At 72.9% G+C, this 22,810-nt stretch overlaps 2 protein-coding genes across 2 annotated transcripts; one reads left to right on the forward strand and one right to left on the reverse strand.

Moving 5' to 3' along the window:
• Positions 1-1,527: 1,527 nt before the first annotated feature.
• Positions 1,528-5,187, forward strand: TRPT1 (tRNA phosphotransferase 1; the record flags this gene model as incomplete). Its single annotated transcript, XM_074571572.1, is given in 7 exon segments — positions 1,528-1,571; positions 1,573-1,686; positions 3,188-3,368; positions 4,120-4,170; positions 4,287-4,324; positions 4,326-4,398; positions 5,036-5,187. Coding segments are annotated over 7 exon segments (635 nt in total), but the record flags the coding sequence as incomplete, so codon positions are not given.
• Positions 5,188-5,314: 127 nt separating this feature from the next.
• On the reverse strand, positions 5,315-22,743 carry LOC141736925 (fermitin family homolog 3-like; the record flags this gene model as incomplete). The annotated part of the gene is made up of 12 exons (XM_074571573.1): positions 5,315-5,594; positions 6,943-7,084; positions 8,726-8,850; positions 10,431-10,643; positions 11,832-11,938; positions 13,025-13,146; positions 15,459-15,508; positions 16,350-16,484; positions 17,765-17,872; positions 20,224-20,326; positions 22,358-22,490; positions 22,597-22,743. Coding segments are annotated over 12 exons (1,559 nt in total), but the record flags the coding sequence as incomplete, so codon positions are not given.
• Between the last annotated feature and the right edge of the window lie 67 nt (positions 22,744-22,810).

Consider the following 22,810-nt stretch of genomic DNA (forward strand, 5'->3'; position numbering starts at 1 on the left):
ACCACTAGGACCACCCAGGACCCCCATGGACCCTAAACCACGCCCAGGACCCCCCCCAAATGCCCCCTGGCCCCCCCCACATGCCCCATAGCCCCCCCAAACCACTGCCAGGACCCCCAAGTTGCCCCCAGGATCCCCCAAATGCCCCATAGCCCCCCCAAACCACTGCCAGGACCCCCAAGTGCCCCCAGGACCCCCCCAAATGCCCCATAGCCCCCCCCGAACCACTGCCAGGACCCCCCAAGTGCCCCCAGGACACCCCCAAATGCCCCATAGCCCCCCCAAACCACCTCCAGGACCCCCCTAAGTTGCCCCCACGGACCCCAAACCACCCCCAGGACCCCCCCCCCCCAAACGCCCCCTAACCCCCCCCCAAACCACCTCCAGGACCCCCAAGTGCCTCCAGGACCCCCCAAATGCCCCTTGGCACCCCCAAACCACTGCCAGGACCCCCCCAAGTTGCCCCCAGGACCCCCTCAAGTGCCCCATAGCCCCCCCCAGACCACCACTAGGACCCCCAGGACCCCCAGGACCCCAAACCACCCCCAGGACCCCCCCCCAAACGCCCCCTGGCACCCCCCAGATGCCCCATAGCCCCCCCCAACCACTGCCAGGACCCCCAAGTTGCCCCCAGGATCCCCCAAATGCCCCATAGCCCCCCCCAAACGACCACCAGGACCCCCAAATTGCCCCCACGGACTCCAAACTAGCCCCAGGACCCCCCCGCAAATGCCCCCTAACCCCCCACGCGAGACCACTGCCAGGACCCCCAAGTTGCCCCCAGGACCCCCCAAATGCCCCATAGCCCCCCCCAGACCACCACTAGGACCCCCAGGACCCCCATGGACCCTAAAGCACCCCCAGGACCCCCCCCCAAACGCCCGCTGGCACCCCCCCCAGATGCCCCATAGACCCCCCCCAAACCACAACCAGGACCCCCAAGTTGCCCCCACGGACTCCAAACTACCCCCCGGACCACCCCCCCAAATGCCCCCTAATCCCCCCCCCCCCCGACCACTGCCAGGACCCCCCAAGTTGCCCCCTGGACCCCCCCCAAATGCCCCCTGGGACCCCTTAACCCCCCCTTGCACCCCAAACCACCCCCCAGGCCCCCCCCGAAGTTGCCCTTGGGACCCCTTAACACCCTCAGGACCCCCCCCAAGTTGCCCCCAGGACCCCCCAAATGCCCCGTAGCCCCCCCAAACCACTGCCAGGACCCCCCAAGTTGCCCCCAGGATCCCCCAAATGCCCTGTAGCCCCCCCAAAACCACCACCAGGACCCCCAAATTGCCCCCACGGACTCCAAACTAGCCCCAGGACCCCCCCGCAAATGCCCCCTAACCCCCACCTGAGACCACTGCCAGGACCCCCCCAAGTTGCCCCAGTACCCCCCCCAAAATGCCCCCAGGACCCCCCCAAAATGCCCCCTGGGACCCCAAACCACCCCCAAGAGCCCCTCAAATCCCCCCCCTCCCCCCCCCCAGCCCCGCTGACGGGTGTTTTTGCGGGGGGGGGACACACGCGCAGACGGTTTCGTGGAGGTGGGGGCGCTGCTGCGGCTGCGGCGCTTCGCGGGGGGTGTCGGAGGGCGACCTGCGGCGAGTGGTGGCCACCGACCCCAAGGGCCGCTTCGCCCTGAGCCCGGACCCGCTGCGCATCCGCGCCAACCAGGGGCACTCCCTGCCGGTGGGGGCACGGGGGGGCACGGGGGGGCACGGGGGGGGGCTCTGGAGAGGGGTCTTGGGGGGGGGGGGGTGTCCCTGGGGGGATTTACGGGTCCCGGGAGGGATTGGGGGGTCCCGCGGGGGGCTCTAGAGAGGGATCTTGGGGGGTCGCGGGGGCTTTTGGGGGTCCCAGGGGGATTTGGGGGTCCCGGGGGGGGCTCTAGAGAGGATTTTGGGGGTCTCGGGGGCTTTTGGGGGTCCCTGGGGGGGATTTGGGGTCCCGGGGGGGGGCTGTAGAGAGGGATTTTGGGGGTCCCGGGGGCTTTTGGGGGTCCCTGGGGGGGATTTGGGGGTCCCGGGAGGGCTCTAGAGAGGGACTTTGGGGGGGGGTCCCAGGGGGGATTTGGGGGTGCCGGGGGGGGCTCTAGAAAGGGATCTTGGGTGTTTTGGGGATCCCGGGGGGTATTTGGGGGTCCCGGGGGGGGGCTGTAGAGAGGGATTTTGGGGGTCCCGGGGGGTTTTGGGGGTCCCTGGGGGGGATTTGGGGGTCCCGGGAGGGCTCTAGAGAGGGACTTTGGGGGGGGGTCCCAGGGGGGGGATTTGGGGGTGCCGGGGGGGGGCTCTAGAGAGGGATCTTGGGGGATTTGGGGGTCCCGGGGGGGGGCTCTAGAGAGGGATCTTGGGGGTCCCGGGGGGTTTTGGGGGTCCCTGGGGGGGATTTGGGGGTCCCGGGGGGGCTCTAGAGAGGGATCTTGGGGGATTTGGGGGGGATTTGGGGGTGCCGGGGGGGGCTCTAGAGAGGGATTTTGGGGGTCGCGGGGGCTTTTGGGGGTCCCTGGGGGGGATTTGGGGGTCCCGGGGGGGCTCTGGAGAGGGATCTTGGGGGTCCCGGGGGGTTTTGGGGATCCCGGGGGGTATTTGGGGGTCCCGGGGGGGGGAGGGCTCTAGAGAGGGATCTTGGGGGTCTCTGGGGGATTTGGGGGTCCCGGGGGGGCTCTAGAGAGGGATCTTTGGGGGGGGTCCCGGGGGGGGGGTGTCTAGAGAGGGATCTTGGGGGTCCCCGGGGGGCTTTGGAGAGGGATCTTCGGGGGGCATCCCGGGGGGGATTTGGGGGTCCCTGGGGGGGGGGCTCCGGATGGGGGACTTGGGGGTCGCAGAGGGATCCTGGGGGTCCCAGGGGGGATCTTGGGGGTCTCGGGGGGATTTGGGGGTCCCGGGGGGGAATTTGGGGATCCCGGGGGGGCTTTGGAGAGGGATCCTGGGGTCCCGGGGGGTTTTGGGGGTCCCTGGGTGGGGGGCTCTAGAGAGGGACTTTAGGGGGGGGTCCCTGGAGGATTTGGGGGTCCCGGGGGGGATTTGGGGATCCCGGGGGGGGCTTTGGAGAGGGATCTTGGGGGGGGGGGGTGTCCCGGGGGGGGGGGGTTTGTGTGTGTGTTTCTCAGGGGGGGGGATTTGGGGCTGTTTCTGTGGGACTTGGGGGGGTCTCAGGCCGCTTTTCGGGGTGTGGTGGGGGGGGGGGGCAGGTGCCGGCGCTGGAGCTGACCCCCCTGCGGACCCCCCCCTCGCTGCCCCCCACCCTGGCCCACGGCACCCGGCGCCGCTGCCTGGGCCCGATCCTGGCGGGGGGGCTGGCGGCCATGGGGCGGACCCACATCCACCTGGCGGGGGGGCTGCCCGGGGACCCCGGCCTGCGCAGCGGTGAGCGCCCCCCCCCGGGCCGGGCGGGGCGGGGGGGGGACGGACTCTGACACCCCCGGGGTGGGGGGGGAGGCACCCTGCGTCCAGGGACCCCTACCTTGGGGGGGGGGGACCCCAATCCTGGGGGGGGGACGACCCTGTATCCAGGGACCCCAATCTTGGGGGGGGACCCCAATCCTGGGGGGGCGCCCTGCGTTCACGGACCCCAATCCTTGGGGGGGGGGGCCCAACCATGGGGGGGGCCACCCCAATTCTGGGGGGGGGACCCCAATCCTGGGGGGGGGACACGACCCCTGCATCCAGGGACCCTCATCTTGGTTGGGGGGGGGGGGGGAGCCACGACCCCAATCTTGGGGGGGGGGAACCCCATTCCTGGGGGGGGGGGGGGGGGGGGGGCACAATTCTGGGGGGGGGGGGAACCCCAATCCTGGGGGGGGGGACGGACCCTGACACCCTTCGGGGGGGGGGGGGGGGGCATAATCCTGGTGGGATCCCTGCGTCCAGGGGACCCCAATCCTCGGGGGGGGGGGTCTCCAATCTTGGGGGGGGGAGACCCAGTCCTTGGCGGGGGGGGGCACCCTGGTCTCCGAAGACCCCCAATCTTGTGGGGGGGGGGGGCACCCCAATCCTGGGGGAGGGGAGCCATTCCAGGGGGTGGGGGCACGACACCCCATGACACCCCGACATCCGGGTACCCCTAACCCCCCCCCCCCTAAAATTCTGCCCCCCCCCCCCCCCCCCAAAAAAAAGGGATGAGGCCGGGATTCGGAGATCGCCATCATCATCGACGGCCCCCGGGCGCTGGCGGGTGAGTGGGGCCGGGGGGGGGGGACACACACACACACCCCCCCCCGGGGTTGGGGGGGCACCCAGGCGTCCTGGTGACCCCCCCCCCCCCCATGTCGTGTGTCCCCCCCCCCCCAGACGGGATCCCCTTTTTCCTCTCGGCCAACGGCGTGATCCCTGACGCCGGGGGACGCGGGGGAGCGACTCCCCCCCAAGTATTTCCTGCGTGTCCTGCAGCTGCGGCCGCGGCGTGAGGGGCCGGGGGGGGCACGGGGGGGGGCACGGGGGGGGGGCACGGGGGGGGGGCCAGAGATTTGGGGGGGACCCGGGAAGTTTTGGGGAGGGGGGTGGGGGGGAGGTGACACAGTTCCGGGGGGGGTGGGGGGGCCGGGGAGTTTCGAGGGGGGGGGGGTGTCACAGTTGGGGGGGGAGGGGGGGCCGGGACACGGGGGTTTTGGGGGGGGGGGGGGCAGGGGTTGGGGGGGGCCGGGGAGTTTCGGGGGGGGGGGGGGATAGGGGTTGGGGGGCACCCAGGAGTTGGGGGGGGGGGGAGACACAGGGGTTGGGGGGGGAGACACAGGGGTTGGGGGGGGTCACAGGGATTGGAAGGGGGGGGGGAGGGACTGGGGAGTTTTTTGGGGGGGGGGGGGGTGTTACAGGGACCCAGGAGTTTGGGGGGGGCCCAGAGGTTTGGGGGGGGGTCCAAAGCTTTGGGTGCACCCGGGAGTTGGGGGGCGGGGGGGGGACACACACAGAGGGGGGTGTGGGGGGGGGGGGGGTCACAGGGGTTGGGGGGGACTCCCCCCCCCCAAAAAAAAAGAGGGAGGGAGGCAGCCGGGCGCGTTGCCATGGTAACCGCTACTTTATTGCCCCCCCCCCCCCCGCAGGGTGTCTGCTGCCGCTGGAGGAGCCCCCCCACGAGGCCGGGGGGTCCCTTCGCAGGAGGCCGGGGGGGTCCCCTCGCACGAGGCCGGGGGGGTCCCTTCGCACGAGGCCCCCCCCTCCCCGCCGAAGCCCATAAAGCCGTGAGGGCTGCGCACGAGCGTCTCGCACGAGGATTTTTTGGGGGGGGGGGGGTGTCTGTGGGGGGGGGCAAACAGCGGGGGTGGGGGGGTGCCAACACGGGGGGGGGGTGAGGGGGGGGGGGAGCTGCCGCCCCCTCCCACGAGGAGCTGCGGCACGAGGCCGGTGCGGGGGGCGGGGGGGGGTGTTGCACGAGGGCGTCGCACGAGGACACGGGGGGGGGGGGGGGTCGGCGGGGGGGGGGGGGTCTCAGGGGGCGTCGGGCCCCCCCGTGAGCTGCTCCAGCAGACGCTGGTCCAGGGGCTGCCCCGGGCGGCGCCCCCCCAGGCACAGGTACCCCCCCAGGAACTCGTGCAGGACCCGGCAGGGCGCCGACAGCACCCCCAGCGCCAGCGTCACCTCCCCCTCCAGCTCCAGCGTCACCTGCGGGGGGGCGCCCAGTAACCACCAGTAACCACCAGTAACCACCAGTACCCCCCCCCCCCAAGCCCTTCCAGCCCCCGCCCGCGCCATCCCCGGCCACTCCTGCTCCACTCCCAGGCCATTCCCCAGTCCCCCCCAGTCCCTCCCAGTCTATTCCAGTTCCTCCGGTGCCTCCCAGTCCCCTCCCAGTCCCCCCAGTCCCTCCCAGTCCCTCCCAGTTACCACCAGTCCCTCCCAGTCCCCTCCTGCTCCGCTCCCAGCCTCTCCCAGTGCCCTCTCAGCCCCTCCCAGTACCACCAGTCCCTCCCAGTGCCCTCCTACTCCACTCCCAGTCCCTCCCAGTCCATTCCCAGTCCCCCCCAGTCCCCTCCCAGTTCCGCCCAGTCCCTCCCAGTTCCTCCCAGTGCCTCCCAGTACCACCAGTCCCTCCCAGTCCCCTCCTGCTCCACTCCCAGTCCCTCCCAGTGCCCTCTCAGTCCATTCCTAGTTCCTCCCCAGTCCCTCCCAGTGCCCTCCTAGTCCACTCCCAGTCCCTCCCAGTGCCTCCCAGTCCATTCCCAGTCCCCCCAGTCCCTCCCAGTGCCCTCCTGCTCCCCTCCCAGTGCCTCCCAGTGCCCTCCTACTCCACTCCCAGCCTCTCCCGGTGCCCTCCCAGTCCCTCCCAGTCCATTCCCAGTCCCCTCCTGCTCCACTCCCAGTGCCTCCCAGTTCCCCCAGTTCCTCCCAGTCCCTCCCAGTCCCCTCCTGCTCCACTCCCAGTCCCTCCCAGTGCCTCCCAGTCCATCCCCAGCCCCTCCCAGTCTCTCTCAGTCTATTCCCAGTTCCTCCAGTCCCTCCCAGTGCCCTCCTGCTCCCCTCCCAGTCCCTCCCAGTCCGTCCCCCCAGTCCCTCCCAGTGCCTCCCAGTCCCTCCCAGTACCACCAGTCCCTCCCATTCCCCTCCTGCTCCACTCCCAGTGCCTCCCAGTGCCTCCCAGTCCCTCCCAGTCCCCTCCTACTCCACTCCCAGTCGCCCCAGTCCCTCCCAGTCCCCTCCCAGTCCCCCCAGTGCCTCCCAGCCTCTCCCAGTGCCCTCCCAGTGCCTCCCAGTCCATTCCCAGTCCCTCCCAGCCCCTCCCAGTCCACTCCCAGCCTCTCCCAGTGCCCTCCCAGTCCCTCCCCGTCCATTCCCAGTCCCTCCCAGTCCCCCCAGTGCCTCCCAGTCCGTTCCCAGTCCCTCCCAGCCCCTCCCAGTCCACTCCCCAGCCTCTCCCAGTGCCCTCCCAGTCCCTCCCCGTCCATTCCCAGTCCCTCCCAGTCCCCCCAGTGCCTCGCAGTCCGTTCCCAGTCCCTCCCAGTGCCCCCAGTACCTGCTGGCTGTCCCAGTTGACGTTCCACTGCCGCAGGCCGCTGTAGCGCCAGACGCGGGTGACGGCGCCGCTGGCCGGGTCCATGCGCAGGAGCCGGGAGGGACCCAGGGCCAGGAGCTCGTCCCGCCGCCCCCCCTTGAACCTGCGCGGCCACGCCCGGCCACGCCCAGTCACACCCAGCCACGCCCGGCCACGCCCAGTCACACCCAGTCACGCCCGGCCACGCCCAGCCACGCCCAGCCACGCCCGGCCACGCCCAGTCACCCCCAGTCACGCCCGGCCACGCCCAGTCACCCCCCACGGGCTCCCAGTCCCCTCCCAGTAACGCCCAGTAACGCCCGTACCCTCCACAGGGTCCCCGGTCCCCTCCCGGTCCCCTCCCAGTAACGCCCAGTAACCCCCATCCCCTCCACGGGGTCCCCGGTCCCCACCCAGTGCCCTCCCAGTAACACCCAGTAACGCCCAGTAACCCCCGTCCCCTCCATGGGGTCCCCAGTCCCCTCCCAGTAACCCCCAGTAACGCCCAGTAACCCCCGTCCCCTCCACGGGGTCCCCAGTCCCCACCCAGTGCCCTCCCAGTAACACCCAGTAACGCCCAGTAACCCCCGTCCCCTCCGCGGGGTCCCCAGTCCCCTCCCAGTCCCTCCCAGTAACACCCAGTAACGCCCAGTAACCCCCGTCCCCTCCGCGGGGTCCCCGGTCCCCTCCCAGTGCCCTCCCAGTGCCCTCCCAGTAACACCCAGTAACGCCCAGTAACCCCCGTCCCCTCCACGGGGGTCCCCAGTCCCCTCCCAGTGCCCTCCCAGTAACGCCCAGTAACACCCAGTAACGCCCAGTAACCCCCATCCCCTCCACGGGGTCCCCGGTCCCCTCCCAGTCCCCTCCCAGTGCCCTCCCAGTAACGCCCAGTAACCCCGTCCCCTCCACGGGGTCCCCGGTCCCCTCCCAGTGCCCTCCCAGTAACACCCAGTAACGCCCAGTAACCCCCGTCCCCTCCATGGGGTCCCCGGTCCCCTCCCAGTGCCCTCCCAGTAACACCCAGTAACACCCAGTAACCCCCGTCCCCTCCACGGGGTCCCCGGTCCCCTCCCAGTCCCTCCCAGTCCCCCCCAGTGCCCCCCAGACCCGTCCCAGTCCCTCCCAGTGTCCCCCAAGCCCCCCCCAGTGGCTCCCAGTCCCTCCCAGTGCTCCCAGTGTCCCCCAACCCCCTCCCAGTGCCCTCCCAGTTCCTCCCAGTCCCTCCCAGTGCCCTCCTGCTCCACTCCCAGTCCCTCCCAGTGCCCTCCCAGTCCCTCCCAGTCCATTCCCAGTATCACCAGTCCCTCCCAGTGTCCCCCAAACCCCTCCCAGTCGCTCCCAGTCCCTCCCAGTCCCTCCCAGTGCCCCCCAAACCCCTCCCAGTGCCCCCCAAACTCCTCCCAGTCCCTCCCAGTGTCCCCCAAACCCCTCCCAGTCGCTCCCAGTTGCTCCCAGTCCCTCCCAGTGTCCCCCAACCCCCTCCCAGTCCCTCCCAGTGCCCCCCAAACCCCTCCCAGTCCCCCCCAAACTCCTCCCAGTCCCTCCCAGTGTCCCCCAACCCCCTCCCAGTCCCCTCCCAGTCCCTCCCAGTCCCCCCCAGTGCCCCCCAAACCCGTCCCAGTCCCTCCCAGTGTCCCCCAACCCCCTCCCAGTCCCCTCCCAGTCCCTCCCAGTCCCCCCCAGTGCCCCCCAAACCCGTCCCAGTCCCTCCCAGTGTCCCCCAAGCCCCCCCAGTGGCTCCCAGTGCTCCCAGTGCTCCCAGTACCTCACCACGAAGTAGGCCAGCCCGAAGCCGGGCAGGGCCCTCCAGGCCTCCAGGAAGCGCAGCCGGGCCTCGGCCGCCGAGAGCGCCCCCAGGCGGTGCAGCGCCTCCAGGATGCGGGGCACCAGCTGCGGCACACGCGGCGCTATGGGGCGCTATGGGGCGGCCGTGGGGCGGGGGGGGGGGGGGGGGATGGGGCGGGATGGGGCGCTATGGGGCGGGGGAGGGGATGGGGCGGGATGGGGCTCGGGGGGGTTATGGGGCAAGGGATGGTTATGGGGCAGGGGGGGCTATGGGGCTCGGGGGGGGTATGGGGCAAGGGATGGTTATGGGGCTCGGGGGGGGTTATGGGGCACAGATGGCTATGGGGCTCGGGGGGTTATGGGGCAGGGGATGACTATGGGGCCGGGCGCTATGGGGCACGGGGCAGGTACGGGGCGGCTATGGGGCAGGGGGGGCTATGGGGCAAGGGATGGTTATGGGGCGGGGGGGGTATGGGGCTCAGGGGGGGTTATGGGGCACAGATGGCTATGGGGCTCGGGGGGTTATGGGGCAGGGGGGGCTATGGGGCTCGGGGGGTTATGGGGCAAGGGATGGTTATGGGGCAGGGAGGGGGATGGGGCTCGGGGGGGGGTTATGGGGCACAGATGGCTATGGGGCTCGGGGGGTTATGGGGCAGGGGGGCTATGGGGCTCGGGGGGTGTTATGGGGCACAGATGGCTATGGGGCCCAGGGGGTTATGGGGCAGGGGGGGCTATGGGGCTCGGGGTTTATGGGGCAGGGGATGACTATGGGGCCGGGCGCTATGGGGCACGGGGCAGGTACGGGGCGGCTATGGGGCTCGGGGGGGTTATGGGGCTCGGGGGGGTTATGGGGCAAGGGATGGTTATGGGGCAGGAGATCAATCTATGGGTCAGGGGGTCTCTCTATGGGTTGGGGATGGTCAGTCTATGGGTCGGGGGGGTCTCTCTATGGGTCAGGGGGGTCAATCTATGGGTCAGGGGGATCAATCTATGGGTCGGGGGGGTCTCTCTATGGGTCGGCGGGATCAATCGATGGGTCGGGGGGTCAATCTCTGGGTCAGGGGTGCCTCTCTATGGGTCAGGGGGGTCTCTCTATGGGTCGGGGGGGTCTCTCTATGGGTCAGGGGATCAATCTATGGGTCGGGGGTTCTCTCTATGGGTCGGGGGGGTCTCTCTATGGGTCGGGGGATCAATCTATGGGTCAGGGGGGTCTCTCTATGGGTCGGGGGGGTCTCTCTATGGGTCAGGGGATCAATCTATGAGTCGGGGGTTCTCTCTATGGGTCGGGGGGGGTCTCTCTATGGGTCAGGGGATCAATCTATGGGTCGGGGGGATCAATCTATGGGTCCAGGGGTCTCTCTATGGGTCAGGGGATCAATCTATGGGTCCGGGGGTCAATCTATGGGTCGGGGGGGTCTCTCTATGGGTCGGGGGATCAATCTATGGGTCAGGGGGGTCTCTCTATGGGTCGGGGGGGTCTCTCTATGGGTCAGGGGATCAATCTATGAGTCGGGGGTTCTCTCTATGGGTCGGGGGGGGTCTCTCTATGGGTCAGGGGATCAATCTATGGGTCGGGGGGATCAATCTATGGGTCCAGGGGTCTCTCTATGGGTCAGGGGGATCAATCTATGGGTCCGGGGGTCAATCTATGGGTCGGGGGGTCAATCTATGGGTCAGGCCGTTACCTGCTTGCCCTTGCCCTTGCGCTGCAGGCGGGGGGGCAGGAGCCGCCGGGGGTCGGGGGGGGCGCGGGGGGGGGCGGGGGCGGGGGCTCCCCCCGGCTGCAGCCCCAGGACCCCCAGCACCCCCCGGGCCTCCGCCCCCAGCGCCCCCCCCCCGGCGCCGCCCCCCCGCGCCGCCAGCCGGCAGGCGGCCACCCAGCGGGCGTACTGTGGGGCCTGGGGGGCACGGGGGGGTCAGACCCACGGCGACCCACGGCGACCCCCCGCGGGACCCACAACCTCCCCCCACACCCACAGCGACCCCCAACAACCACCCCTGGGACCCACAAAAACCCCCCCTGGGACCCACAGCGACCCACAACAAGCCCCCCCGGCACCCACAACCTCCCCCCACACCCACAGCGACCCCCCCAGCCCCACAGCGACCCCCAACAACCCCCCCTGGGAGCCACAGCGACCCACAACAAGCCCCCCCCGGACCCACAAGCTCCCCCCAGACCCACAGCGACCCCCAACTACCACCCCTGGGACCCACAACAAACCCCCCTGGGACCCACAGCGACCCACAACAAGCCCCCCCGGCACCCACAACCTCCCCCCACACCCACAGCGACCCCCCCAGCCCCACAGCGACCCCCAACAACCCCCCCTGGGACCCACAGCGACCCACAACAAGGCCCCCCCGGACCCACAAGCTCCCCCCAGACCCACAGCAACCCCCAACAAGTCTCCCTGGACCCACAGCGACCCACAACCTCCCCCCAGACCCGCAGCAAGCCCCCCGTGGACCCACAACCCCCCCCACAGCCCTGCCCCACGGCCACCCTACGGCCCCCCCCACCCCTGCCCCACGGCCGCCCCACAGCCCCCCACATCTGCCCCACAGCCGCCCCACAGCCCCCCCACGGCCCCCCCACCCCTGCCCCACGACCGCCCCACGGCCCCCCCATCCCCGCCCCACACCCGTGCCCCACGGCCACCCCACGGCCCCCCCACCCCTGCCCCACGGCTTCCCTACGGCCGCCCCACAGCCCCCCACATCTGCCCCACAGCCCCCCCACGGCCCCCCTACCCCTGCCCCACAGCCCTGCCCCACGGCTGCCCCACGGCCCCCCCCCCACCCCCGCCCCACGGCTGCCCCACAGCCCCCCCCACCCCCGCCCCACGGCCGCCCCATGGCCGCCCCACAGCCCCCCACATCTGCCCCACGGCCCCCCCACGGCCCCCACACCCGCCCCACAGCCCCCCCACGGCCCCCCCACACCCCTGCCCCACGGCCGCCCCACGGCCCCCCCACACCCCCGCCCCATGGCTGCCCCACGGCCCCCCCCAGCCCTGCCCCATGGCTGCCCCACGGCCCCCCCCAGCCCTGCCCCACGGCTGCCCCACGGCCGCCCCACTGACGTCGCGGCAGCGCAGCTGGATCTCGCTCATCCCCTCGGGCGCCGCCACCAGCAGTTTGATGCCGAACTTCTGCCCCCCCACGTCCACCTCGGGGGTCACCCCACAGCCTGGGGGGGGCGCGGGGGGGTCACCCCACGGGCCGGGGTGGGGGGGGGGGGGGCGAGTTGGGGGGCAGAGTTGGGGATTTGGGGGGCCTGAGGTTGTGGGTCCGGGAGGGGGCGGGGGGGGCGGATTTGGGGGTCCCAGGAGGGATTTGGGGGTCGTGGGGGGGTTTGTGGGTCCCGGGGGGGCATTTGGGGGTCCTGGGGGGGATTGTTGTGGGTCCTGGGGGGGATTGTTGTGGGTCACGGGGGGCATTTGGGGGTCCCAGGGGGGGGATTTGGGGGTCCCGGGGGGGGGATTTGGGGGTCCCGGGGGGGGCATTTGTGGGTCCTGGGGGGGGCATTTGGGGGTCCCGGGGGGGTTGTTGTGGGTCACAGGGGGGATTTGGGGGTCCTGGGGGGGGGTTTAGGGGTCCTGGGGGGGGGTTGTGGGTCACGGGGGGGATTTGGGGGTTCCGGGGGGGGGGGTTTAGGGGTCCCGGGGGGGGGGTTTAGGGGTCCCGGGGGGGGCATTTGTGGGTCCCGGGGGGGGCATTTGTGGGTCTGGGGGGGATTTGGGGGTCCCGGGGGGGTCCCGGGGGGGGGGGGGTGGGGATTTGGGGGTCGGGGGGGGTTGCTGTGGGTGGGGGGGTCCCAGGGGGTCCCAAGGGGGGGGGGTCGGGGGGGCTGTTGTAGGTCTGGGGGGGGTTGCTGTGGGTGAGGGGGTCCTGGGGGGTCCCAGGGGTCCCGGGGGGGGGCACTGTGGGTCAGGGGGGTCCCGGGGGTGTCCCAGGGGGGGGTCTGTGGGTCACGGGGGTCCCGGGGGTGTCCCAGGGGGGGTCTGTGGGTTGGGGGGTCCCGGGGAGGGGTCCCGGGGGGGGTCTGTGGGTCGGGGGGGTCCCGGGGGGGGGGCTGTGGGCGGGGGGGTTTCGGGGGGGTCCCGGGGGGTGGTCGGGGGGGGGTTGCTGGGGGCGGGGGGATCCCGAGGGTGTCCCAGGGGGGGGTCTGTGGGTTGGGGGGTCCCGGGGGGGGGTCCCGGGGTGGGGGTCTGTGGGTCAGGGGGGTCCCGGGGGGGTCCCGGGGGGGGGGTCCCGGGGTGGGGGGGGGTCTCACCGCGCAGGTTGAGCTGCTGGGGGGGCTCCCCCCCGGGGGGGCCGCGGGTGATGCTGAGCGTCGTCCCCTTCAGCAGGGCCCGGGCGGGGCGGAAACCCCCCCCCAGCGGCAGGCGGCGGGGCCTGGGGGGGGCACGGCCGTGGGGGGGGGCACGGCATTGGGGGGGGGGGGGTGGAGGGGGGGGTGGGGGGGGGTAGGGCTTTGGGGGAGTACGGAATTGGGGGGGAGAAGGCTGGGGGGGGGCACATCGGGGGGGGGGCAGCGTTGGGGGGGGTAAGGCTTGGGGGGGGGCATTGGGGGGGACACAGGGTTGGGGGGGGCACAGAAGTGGGGGGGGCAGCGTTGGGGGGGCAGCATTGGGGGGGGCACGGCGGGGGGGGCATTGAGGGGGACAGAGGGTTGGGGGGGGCAGCGTTGGGGAGGGGGCACGGCGGTGGAGGGGGGGGGCAGCGTTGGGGGGGGGACACAGGATTGGGGGGGGGCACGACGGGGGGGGGCACCGTGGGGGGGGGTAGGGCTTTTGGAGCGGTACGGAATTGGGGGAAGAAGGCTGGGGGGGGCACATCGGGGGGGGCAGCGTTGGGGGGGGTAAGGCTCGGGGGGGGCATTGGGGGGGGCACAGAAGTGGGGGGGGTAGCACTGGGGGGGGGCACGGCCTGGGGGGGGGACGGAATTGGGGGGGGCAGTGGAGGAGGGGGGGGCACAGCATTGGGGGGGGCAGCGTTGGGGGGGGGGAAGGGTTGGGGGGGGCACGGGATTCGGGGGGGGGCAGAAATGGGGGGGCGGCATTGGGGGGGGCACGGCCTGGGGGAGGGGGGCAGTGTTTGGGGGGGGGACACGGTGGGGGGGACCAGTGTTGGGGGGGGGGTAAGGCTTGGGGGGGAGGGGGGGCACGGGATTCAGGGGGGGCAGAATTTGGGGGGGGGGGGGGCACGGAATTGGGGGGGGGCAAAGGATTGGGGGGGGCACAGGATGGGGGGCAGCGTTGGGGGGGATACATTGGGGGGGGCAGCGTTGGGGGGGGGCACGGCTTGGGGGGGGGGCACGGAATTGGGGGGGGGGCACGGCCTGGGGGGGGGTATTGGGGGGGCCAGAATTGGGGGGGGGGCATGGGATTTGGGGGGGGAGGGGGAAGGCTTGAGGGGGGGGGCAGCGGTGGGGGGGGGGCGCATTGGGGGGGGGAGGGGGCACGGCTTTGGGGGGGGGGCACTTTTGGGGGGGGGGAATTGGGGGGCAGGGATACACACGCCCCCCCCCCCCGCCCCCCATAGACCCCGGCATCTGGGGGGGGGGGCACCCAGGGGTCCCGGGGGGGGGTCCCGGGGGGGGGGTCATGGGGGTCCTGGGGGGGTTCCCAGGGGTCCGGGGGGGTCTGGGGGGGTTCCCAGGGGGTTGGGGGGATCCCGGGGGGGTCGCGGGGGGGGTCTGGGGGGGGTCCCAGGGGATTGGGGGGGGTCACGGGGGTCCCGGGGGGGTCCCAGGGGTCCGGGGGGGTCTGAGGGGGTTCCCAGGGGGTTGGGGGGGTCCCGGGGGGGGGGTCCCAGGGGGTTGGGGGGGGTAACTGGGGGGGTCCCGGGAGGGTCATGGGGGTCCCAGGGGGTCATGAGGGTCCTGGGGGGGTCCCGGGGGGGTCCCGGGGGGGTCCTAGGGCAGTTGCGGGGGGGTCGCAGGGGTCTGGGGGGGGTCCCGGGGGGCTCATGGGGGTCGCAGGGGGGCCGGGGGGGGTCCCAGGGGTCCGGGGGGGTCACGGGGGGGGTCCCAGGGGGGTCCCAGGGGGTTGAGGGGTCCTGGGGGGGTTCCGGGGGGGTCCTGGGGGGGTCCCGGGGGATTGGGGGGGTGTCGCGGGGGGGGTCCTGGGGGGGTCCCAGGGTATTGGGGGGATCCTGGGGGGGTCGCGGGGGGGCGGGGGCGGGTCCCAGGCGTCTGGGGGGGTCCCGGGGGGGTCATGAGGGTCCCGGGGGGGTCCTGTGGGGGTCGTGGGGGGGGGGGTCGTGGGGGGGGGTCGTGGGGGGGTCCCGGGGAGGTCGTGGGGGTCCTGGGGGGGTCCCGGGGGATTGGGTGGGGTCCCGGGGGGGCCGGGGGGGGGGGCCCGGGGGGGGAGGTCAGGGGGGGTTCCCGGGGGGGTGATGAGGGTCCCGGGGGGGTCCCGGGGGGGTCCTGGGGGGGGTCCCAGGGGATTGGGGGGGTCGCGGGGGGAGTCCTGGGGGGTCCCCGGGGGGTTGTGGGGGTCCTGGGGGGGCTCATCGGGGGGGTCCCGGGGGGGTCCCAGGGGTCCGGGGGGGTCCTGGGGGGGTCGTGGGGGGCTCATGGGGGGGGTCCTGGGGGGGGCCCAGGGGATTGGGGGGGTCACGGGGGGGGTCCTGGGGGGTCCCAGGGGGGTTGTGGGGGTCCCGGGGGGGTCCCGGGGGGGTCGCGGGGGGGGGCGGGGGGGTACCTGTAGACCTCCAGCTCCTCGGCCAGCTCCAGGTCGGTGCCGAGCTCCTCCTGCCCCCCCCCCCCAGTCACTCCCAGTACGGACCAGTGCCTCCCAGTAACACCCCCGCCCCCACATCCCGGGGGGGGGACAGGGGAGCTCCTCCCCCCCCCCCCTCCTTCCCAGTGCCCCCCCAGTGCCCCCAGTATGGCGAGAGGAGCCCCCCCAGTGCCCCCCAGTGCCCCCCAGTCCCTCCCAGTGCCCCCAGTAAAGCCGGAGGAGCCCCCCCAGTGCCCCCCAGTCCCTCCCAGTGCCCCCAGTAAGGCCGGAGGAGCCCCCCCAGTGCCCCCCCAGTGTCTCCCAGTCCCCCCAGTATGGTGAGAGGAGCCCCCCCAGTGTCTCCCAGTCCCTCCCAGTAACCCCACCATAGCCAAAAGAGCCCCCCCAGTGCCTCCCAGTGCCCCCAGTATGGCGAGAGGAGCCCCCCCCAGTCCCCCCAGTGCCCCCCAGTGTCTCCCAGTCTCACCAGTAAGGCCAGAGGACCCCCCCCAGTGCCCCCCATTCCCCCCCAGTGCCCCCAGTAAGGCCACAGGAGCCCCCCCAGTACCCTCCAGTGCACCCAGTAAAGCCGGAGGAGCCCCCCCAGTGCCCCCCCAGTGCCTCCCAGTCCCCCCAGTGCCCCCAGTAAGGCCAGAGGAGCCCCCCCAGTGCCCCCCCAGTGCCCCCAGTAAGGCCGGAGGAGCCCCCCCAGTGCCCCCCCAGTGCCTCCCAGTCCCCCCAGTGCCCCCAGTAAGGCCGGAGGAGCCCCCCCAGTGCCCCCCCAGTGCCTCCCAGTCCCCCCAGTGCCCCCAGTAAGGCCGGAGGAGCCCCCCCAGTGCCCCCCCAGTGTCTCCCAGTGCCCCCCAGTCTCACCAGTGCCGCGGGGGGCTGGGGCTCCCCCCCCAGTTTCACCTCCAGGTTGCTCAGGGCCGTCTCCAGATCCTCCACGGCGTCGCCCCCCCCGGCCCCCCCCAGCTCCTCGCTGCCCCCCACCTCATCGATGTGGTACTGGGGGGGGGGGGGGGGCAGGTCAGGGGGGGGCCCCACAGCCTGGGGGGGGGCAGTGGGGGGAGCCCCAGGGGTTGGGGGGGGGGGAATTGGGGGATTGGGGGGGATTGGGGGGGGGGTTGGGGGTCCTGGGGGTCCCAGGGGGGTTTTGGGGGGGGTCCTGGGGGGTCCTGGGGGGGTCCCGGGGGGTTTAGGGGGTCCCGGGGGGGGTTGGGGGGTCCCAGGGAGGGTTTTGCGGTGGTCTTGGGGGGGGGTGTCTGGGGGGGTCTTGGGGGGGGTGTCTGAGGGGGGTCCTGGGGGGGTCTGGGGGTCCTAGGGGGGCTTGGGGGGGGGGTTGGGGGTCTGGGGGGGTCCTGGGGGGTTTTGGGGGGTCCCGGGGAAGGTTTTGGGGTGGTCTTGGGGGGGTGGTGTCTGGGGGGGGTCCCAGGGGGGTTTTGGGGGGGTCCTGGGGGGGTCTGGGGGTCCCAGGGAAGTTTTGGGGGGGTCGTGGTTGGGTTTGGGGGTCCCGGGGGGGGTCTGGGGGTCCTGGGGGGTTTTGGGGGGGCTTTGGGCGTTTTTTGGGGGTCTAGGGGGGTCCCGGGGGGGTCTGGGTGTCCCGGGGGGGCTTGGAGGGGATCCTGGGGGGGGGGTTGGGGGGGGGGGTTTGGGGGGGGGGTCTGGGTGGGGTCGGGGGGGGTCCCGGGGGGGGTCTGGGAGTCCTGGGAGGTTTTGGGGGGGTTTTGGGCGTGTTTTGGGGGTCCAGGGGGGTCCCGGGGGGTCCCGGGGGGTTTTGGGGGGGTCTGGGGGGGTCCTGAGGGGGGGGGTTGGGGTTCCTGGGGGCGTTTTGGGGGTTTTTGGGTGTGATTTGGGGGTCCAGGGAGGTCCCGGGGGGGGTTTGGGGGGGTCTGGGGGGGTTTGGGGATGGTCTGGGGGGGGTCTGGGGGGGTCTGGGGGGGTCCGGGGGGGGGGATTTGGGGAGTCTTTGGTGAGTTTGGGGTTCCTGGGGGGGTTTTGGGGGCTTTTGGGCGTGTTTTGGGGGTCCAGGGGGGTCCCGGGGTTTGGGGGTGCCGGGGGGGGTTTGGGGGTCCTGGGGGGGTTTGGGGATGGTCTGGGGGGGGTCTGGGGGGGGGGATTTGGGGAGGTCTTTGGTGAGTTTGGGGTTCCTGGGGGGGTTTTGGGGGCTTTTGGGCGTGTTTTGGGGGTCCAGGGGGTTCCCGGGGGGGGTTTGGGGGGTTGGGGGGTCCCGGGGGGGTTTGGGGGGTGCCGGGGGGGGGTGCCGGGGGGGGGGGGGGGGGTGGCACCTGGAGGGCGGCGAAGAGCAGCATCTCCTCCTGGGTGCAGTCGATCTCCTCCCGCAGCAGCGCCCAGCGAGCCTCCTCGTACAGCAGCGCCAGGCGCAGCCCCTCCCGCTGGGGACACGGGGACAGCGTCGGGGACAGCGGGGACAGGGGGGATGGTGGGGACACTGGGGACAGGGGGGACAGCGGGGACACAGGGGGCACAGGGGACAGCGGGGACAGGGGGGACAGGAGGGACATGGGGGACACGGGGGACAGCGGGGACAGGGGGGACAGCGGGGACACAGGGGGCGCGGGGGGCACAGGGGACAGTGGGGACAGCGGGGACACGGGGGGCGCGGGGGACAGCGGGGACAGGGGGGACAGGGGGGACACGGGGGACACAGGGGACAGCGGGGACAGGGGGGACACAGGGGGCGCGGGGGACAGCGGGGACAGGGGGGGCACGGGGGACACAGGGGACAGCGGGGACAGGGGGGACAGCGGGGACACGGGGGGCACAGGGGACAGCAGGGACAGGGGGACATCGGGGACAGCGGGGACACGGGGGACACGGGGGACAGTGGGGACAGCGGGGACACGGGGGGCGCAGGGGACAGCGGGGACACGGGGGGCAGCGGGGACAGAGGGGACAGGGGGGATGTTGGGGACACTGGGGACAGGGGGGACATCGGGGACAGCGGGGACACGGGGGGCACGGGGGACAGCGGGGACAGGGGGGACAGGGGAGACATGGGGGGCACGGGGGACAGCGGGGACAGCAGGGACACGGGGGGCACGGGGGACAGCGGGGACAGGGGGGACACGGGGGGCACGGGGGACAGCGGGGACAGGGGGGACACGGGGGACACGGGGGGCACGGGGGACAGCGGGGACAGGGGGGACAGCGGGGACAGCGGGGACAGGGGGGACAGCGGGGACACGGGGGGCACAGGGGACAGCAGGGACAGCGGGGACACGGGGGGCGCGGGGGACAGCGGGGACAGGGGGGACAGGGGGGACACAGGGGACAGCGGGGACAGGGGGGGCACAGGGGACACAGGGGACAGCGGGGACAGGGGGGACAGCGGGGACACAGGGGGCACAGGGGACAGCAGGGACAGGGGGACATCGGGGACAGCGGGGACACGGGGGACACGGGGGACAGTGGGGACGGGGGGACAGCGGGGACAGGGGGGGCACAGGGGACAGTGGGGACAGCGGGGACACGGGGGGCGCGGGGGACAGCGGGGACACGGGGGACACAGGGGACAGTGGGGACAGGGGGGACACAGGGGGCGCGGGGGACAGCGGGGACAGGGGGGACACGGGGGACATGGGGGACACAGGGGACAGCGGGGACAGGGGGGACAGCGGGGACACGGGGGGCACAGGGGACAGCGGGGACAGCGGGGACACGGGGGGCGCGGGGGACAGCAGGGACAGGGGGGACAGGGGGGATGTTGGGGACACGGGGGACAGCGGGGACAGCAGGGACACGGGGGGCGCGGGGGACAGGGGGGACAGCAGGCACACGGGGGACAGGGGGGACAGTGGGGACAGCGGGGACAGCGGGGACACGGGGGACATGGGGGACACAGGGGACAGCGGGGACAGGGGGCACGGGGGACAGCGGGGACAGCGGGGACAGGGGGGACAGCGGGGACACGGGGGGCACAGGGGACAGTGGGGACAGCGGGGACACGGGGGGCGCGGGGGACAGCGGGGACAGGGGGGACAGGGGGGACAGCGGGGACACGGGGGGCACAGGGGACAGTGGGGACAGCGGGGACACGGGGGGCGCGGGGGACAGCGGGGACAGGGGGGATGTTGGGGACACTGGGGACAGGGGGGACAGCGAGGACAGCAGGGACACGGGGGGCGTGGGGGACAGGGGGGACAGCAGGGACACGGGGGACAGGGGGGACAGTGGGGACAGCGGGGACACGGGGGACACGGGGGACAGCGGGGACAGGGGGGACACAGGGGGCGCGGGGGACAGCGGGGACAGGGGGGACACGGGGGACACAGGGGACAGCGGGGACAGGGGGGACAGCGGGGACAGGGGGGGCACAGGGGACACAGGGGACAGCAGGGACATCGGGGACATTGGGGACAGTGGGGATGTTGGGGACATGGGGGACAGGGGGGACAGGGGGGACATTGGGGACATGGGGGACAGGGGGCACATGGGGGGACATGGGGGGACATGGGGGACATTGGGGGACATCGGGGACAGTGGGGACGTTGGGGACATGGGGGACATCAGGGACAGGGGGGACATCAGGGACATTGGGGGCATTAGGGGCACAGGGGGACATGGGGGGACATGGGGGACACAGGGGACATTGGGGACATCGAGGCCATGGGGGACAGTGGGGACATCGCGGACAGGGGGAACATCAGGGACATGGGGGACAGGGGGGACATCGGGGGACATGGGGGGCTGTGGGGCGCCGTGGGGCGCCGTGGGGCGGGGGTACCTGTGGGTCGGGCTGCAGGAAGCAGTGGTACTTGAGGCGCAGCAGCAGCTCGTCCTCGTCCCCCACGTCCTGCTCCAGCAGCGACCGCGAGGAGTCCAGCCACCTGCGGGGACGCCCCACGCCTGACCCACGGCTGACCCATAGCCTGACCCATAGCCCTGACCCATAGCCTGACCCATAGCCCTGAACTGCAGCCTGACCCACAGCCTGACCCATAGCCCTGACCCACAACGACCGCGAGCAGTCCAGCCACCTGCGGGGACGCCCCACGCCTGACCCACGGCTGACCCACACCTGACCCACGGCTGACCCATAGCCTGACCCATAGCCCTGAACTGCAGCCTGACACAGGGCCTGACCCGTAGCCCTGACCCACAGCGACCACGAGGAGTCCAGCCACCTGTGGGGACGCCCCACGCCTGACCCACAGCTGACCCACACCTGACCCACGGCTGACCCACGGCTGACCCATAGCCGGACCCATAGCCCTGACCTGCAACCTGAGCCATGGCCTGACCCATAGCCCTGACCCACAGCGACCGCGAGGAGTCCAGCCACCTGTGGGGACGCCCCACGCCTGACCCACGGCTGACCCACACCTGACCCACGGCTGACCCATAGCCGGACCCATAGCCTGACCCATAGCCCTGAACTGCAGCCTGACCCATAGCCCTGACCCATAGCGACCGTGAGGAGTCCAGCCACCTGCGGGGATGCCCCACGCCTGACCCACAGCTGACCCACACCTGACCCACGGCTGACCCATAGCCGGACCCATAGCCCTGAACTGCAACCTGAGCCATGGCCTGACCCATAGCCCTGACCCACAGCGACCGCAAGGAGTCCAGCCACCTGCGGGGACGCCCCACGCCTGACCCACGGCTGACCCATAGCCTGACCCATAGCCTGACCCATAGCCGGACCCATAGCCCTGAACTGCAGCCTGACACACGGCCTGACCCATAGCCCTGACCCACAGCGACCGCGAGGAATCCAGCCACCTGCAGGGACGCCCCACGGCTGACCCACGGCTGACCCATAGCCTGACCCACGGCTGACCCACACCTGACCCATAGCCCTGAACTGCAGCCTGACACACGGCCTGACCCATAGCCCTGACCCACAGCGACCGCGAGGAGTCCAGCCACCTGCGGGGACGCCCCACACCTGACCCACGGCTGACCCACACCTGACCCACGGCTGACCCATAGCCGGACCCATAGTCCTGAACTGCAGCCTGACACACGGCCTGACCCATAGCCCTGACCCACAGCGACCGTGAGGAGTCCAGCCACCTGCGGGGATGCCCCACGCCTGACCCACGGCTGACCCACGACCTGACCCACGGCTGACCCATAGCCTGACCCATAGCCCTGAACTGCAGCCTGACCCATAGCCCTGACCCACAACGACCGCGAGGAGTCCAGCCACCTGCGGGGACGCCCCACACCTGACCCACGGCTGACCCATAGCCGGACCCATAGCCGGACCCATAGCCCTGAACTGCAGCCTGACCTGCAGCCTGACCCATAGCCCTGACCCACAGCGACCGCGAGGAGTCCAGCCACCTGCGGGGACGCCCCACGCCTGACCCACGGCTGACCCATAGCCTGACCCATAGCCCTGAACTGCAGCCTGACCCACAGCCCTGCCCCACGGTCTGCCCCACGGCTGCCTCACAGCCCTGCCCCACAGCCTGCTCCACAGCTGACCCACAGCCTACCCCATAGCCCTGACCTGCAGCCTGCCCCATAGCCCTACCCCACAGCCCTGCTCCGCAGCCCTGCCCCACAGCCTCCCCCGCGGCCCACCCCGCACCTGCCCCACAGCCCTGCCCCACAGCCTGCCCCACGGCCCACCCCGCACCTACCCCACAGCCCTGCCCCACAGCCCCCCCCACACCTGCCCCACATTTGGCCCCCAAGTGCCCCCCAGCCAGCCCCAGCCCTGCCCCATAGCCCTGCCCCACAGCTGCCCCCCAGCCCTGCCCCATAGCCCTGCCCCCCAGCCACCCCCCAGCCCTGCTCCCCGGCTACCCCCCAGCCTGCCCCCCAGCCCTGCCCCCCAACCTGCCATCCAGCCACCCCATAGCCCTGCCCCATAGCCCTGCCCCATAGCCCCCCCCCCCCGTTACCGGGCGTGCAGACGGGCCCGCCGCAGCAGGGGGTTCCCGCGGGGGGGGGCGACGGGGCCCTTCCCCCCCCAGGGCGCCATCAGCAGCCGCCGGGTGCCGGGGGGCAGCGGGGGGGGGGGCGGCTCCTCCTCTCCTGGGGGGGGGGAGGAGGAGGAGGAGGAGGGGGGGGTCACCCCAGGGTGGGGGGGTTTCGGCCCCCCCCTTGCCCCCCCCCCCCCCCTTTGCGCTCCCTCAGTTACCGGCGGGGGGGGGCAGGTGCGTGAGGTCGACGTCGGGGGGCGGGGGGGGGCCGCGGGCCTTGCGCCGCCCCCCCGCCCCCCCCCAGCCTTCCTCCTCCTCCTCCTCCTCCGGCCGCAGCAGCGACAGCTCCTCGGGGTGACCGATCCCTGCGGGGGGGGGGGGCGGGGGGGGCACGTCACACACACGGTGTGTCCTGTCCCCCACCCCCCCCAG

The sequence above is a fragment of the Larus michahellis genome, unplaced genomic scaffold (assembly GCF_964199755.1).
Source record: "Larus michahellis unplaced genomic scaffold, bLarMic1.1 SCAFFOLD_540, whole genome shotgun sequence".
NCBI lineage: Eukaryota > Metazoa > Chordata > Aves > Charadriiformes > Laridae > Larus > Larus michahellis.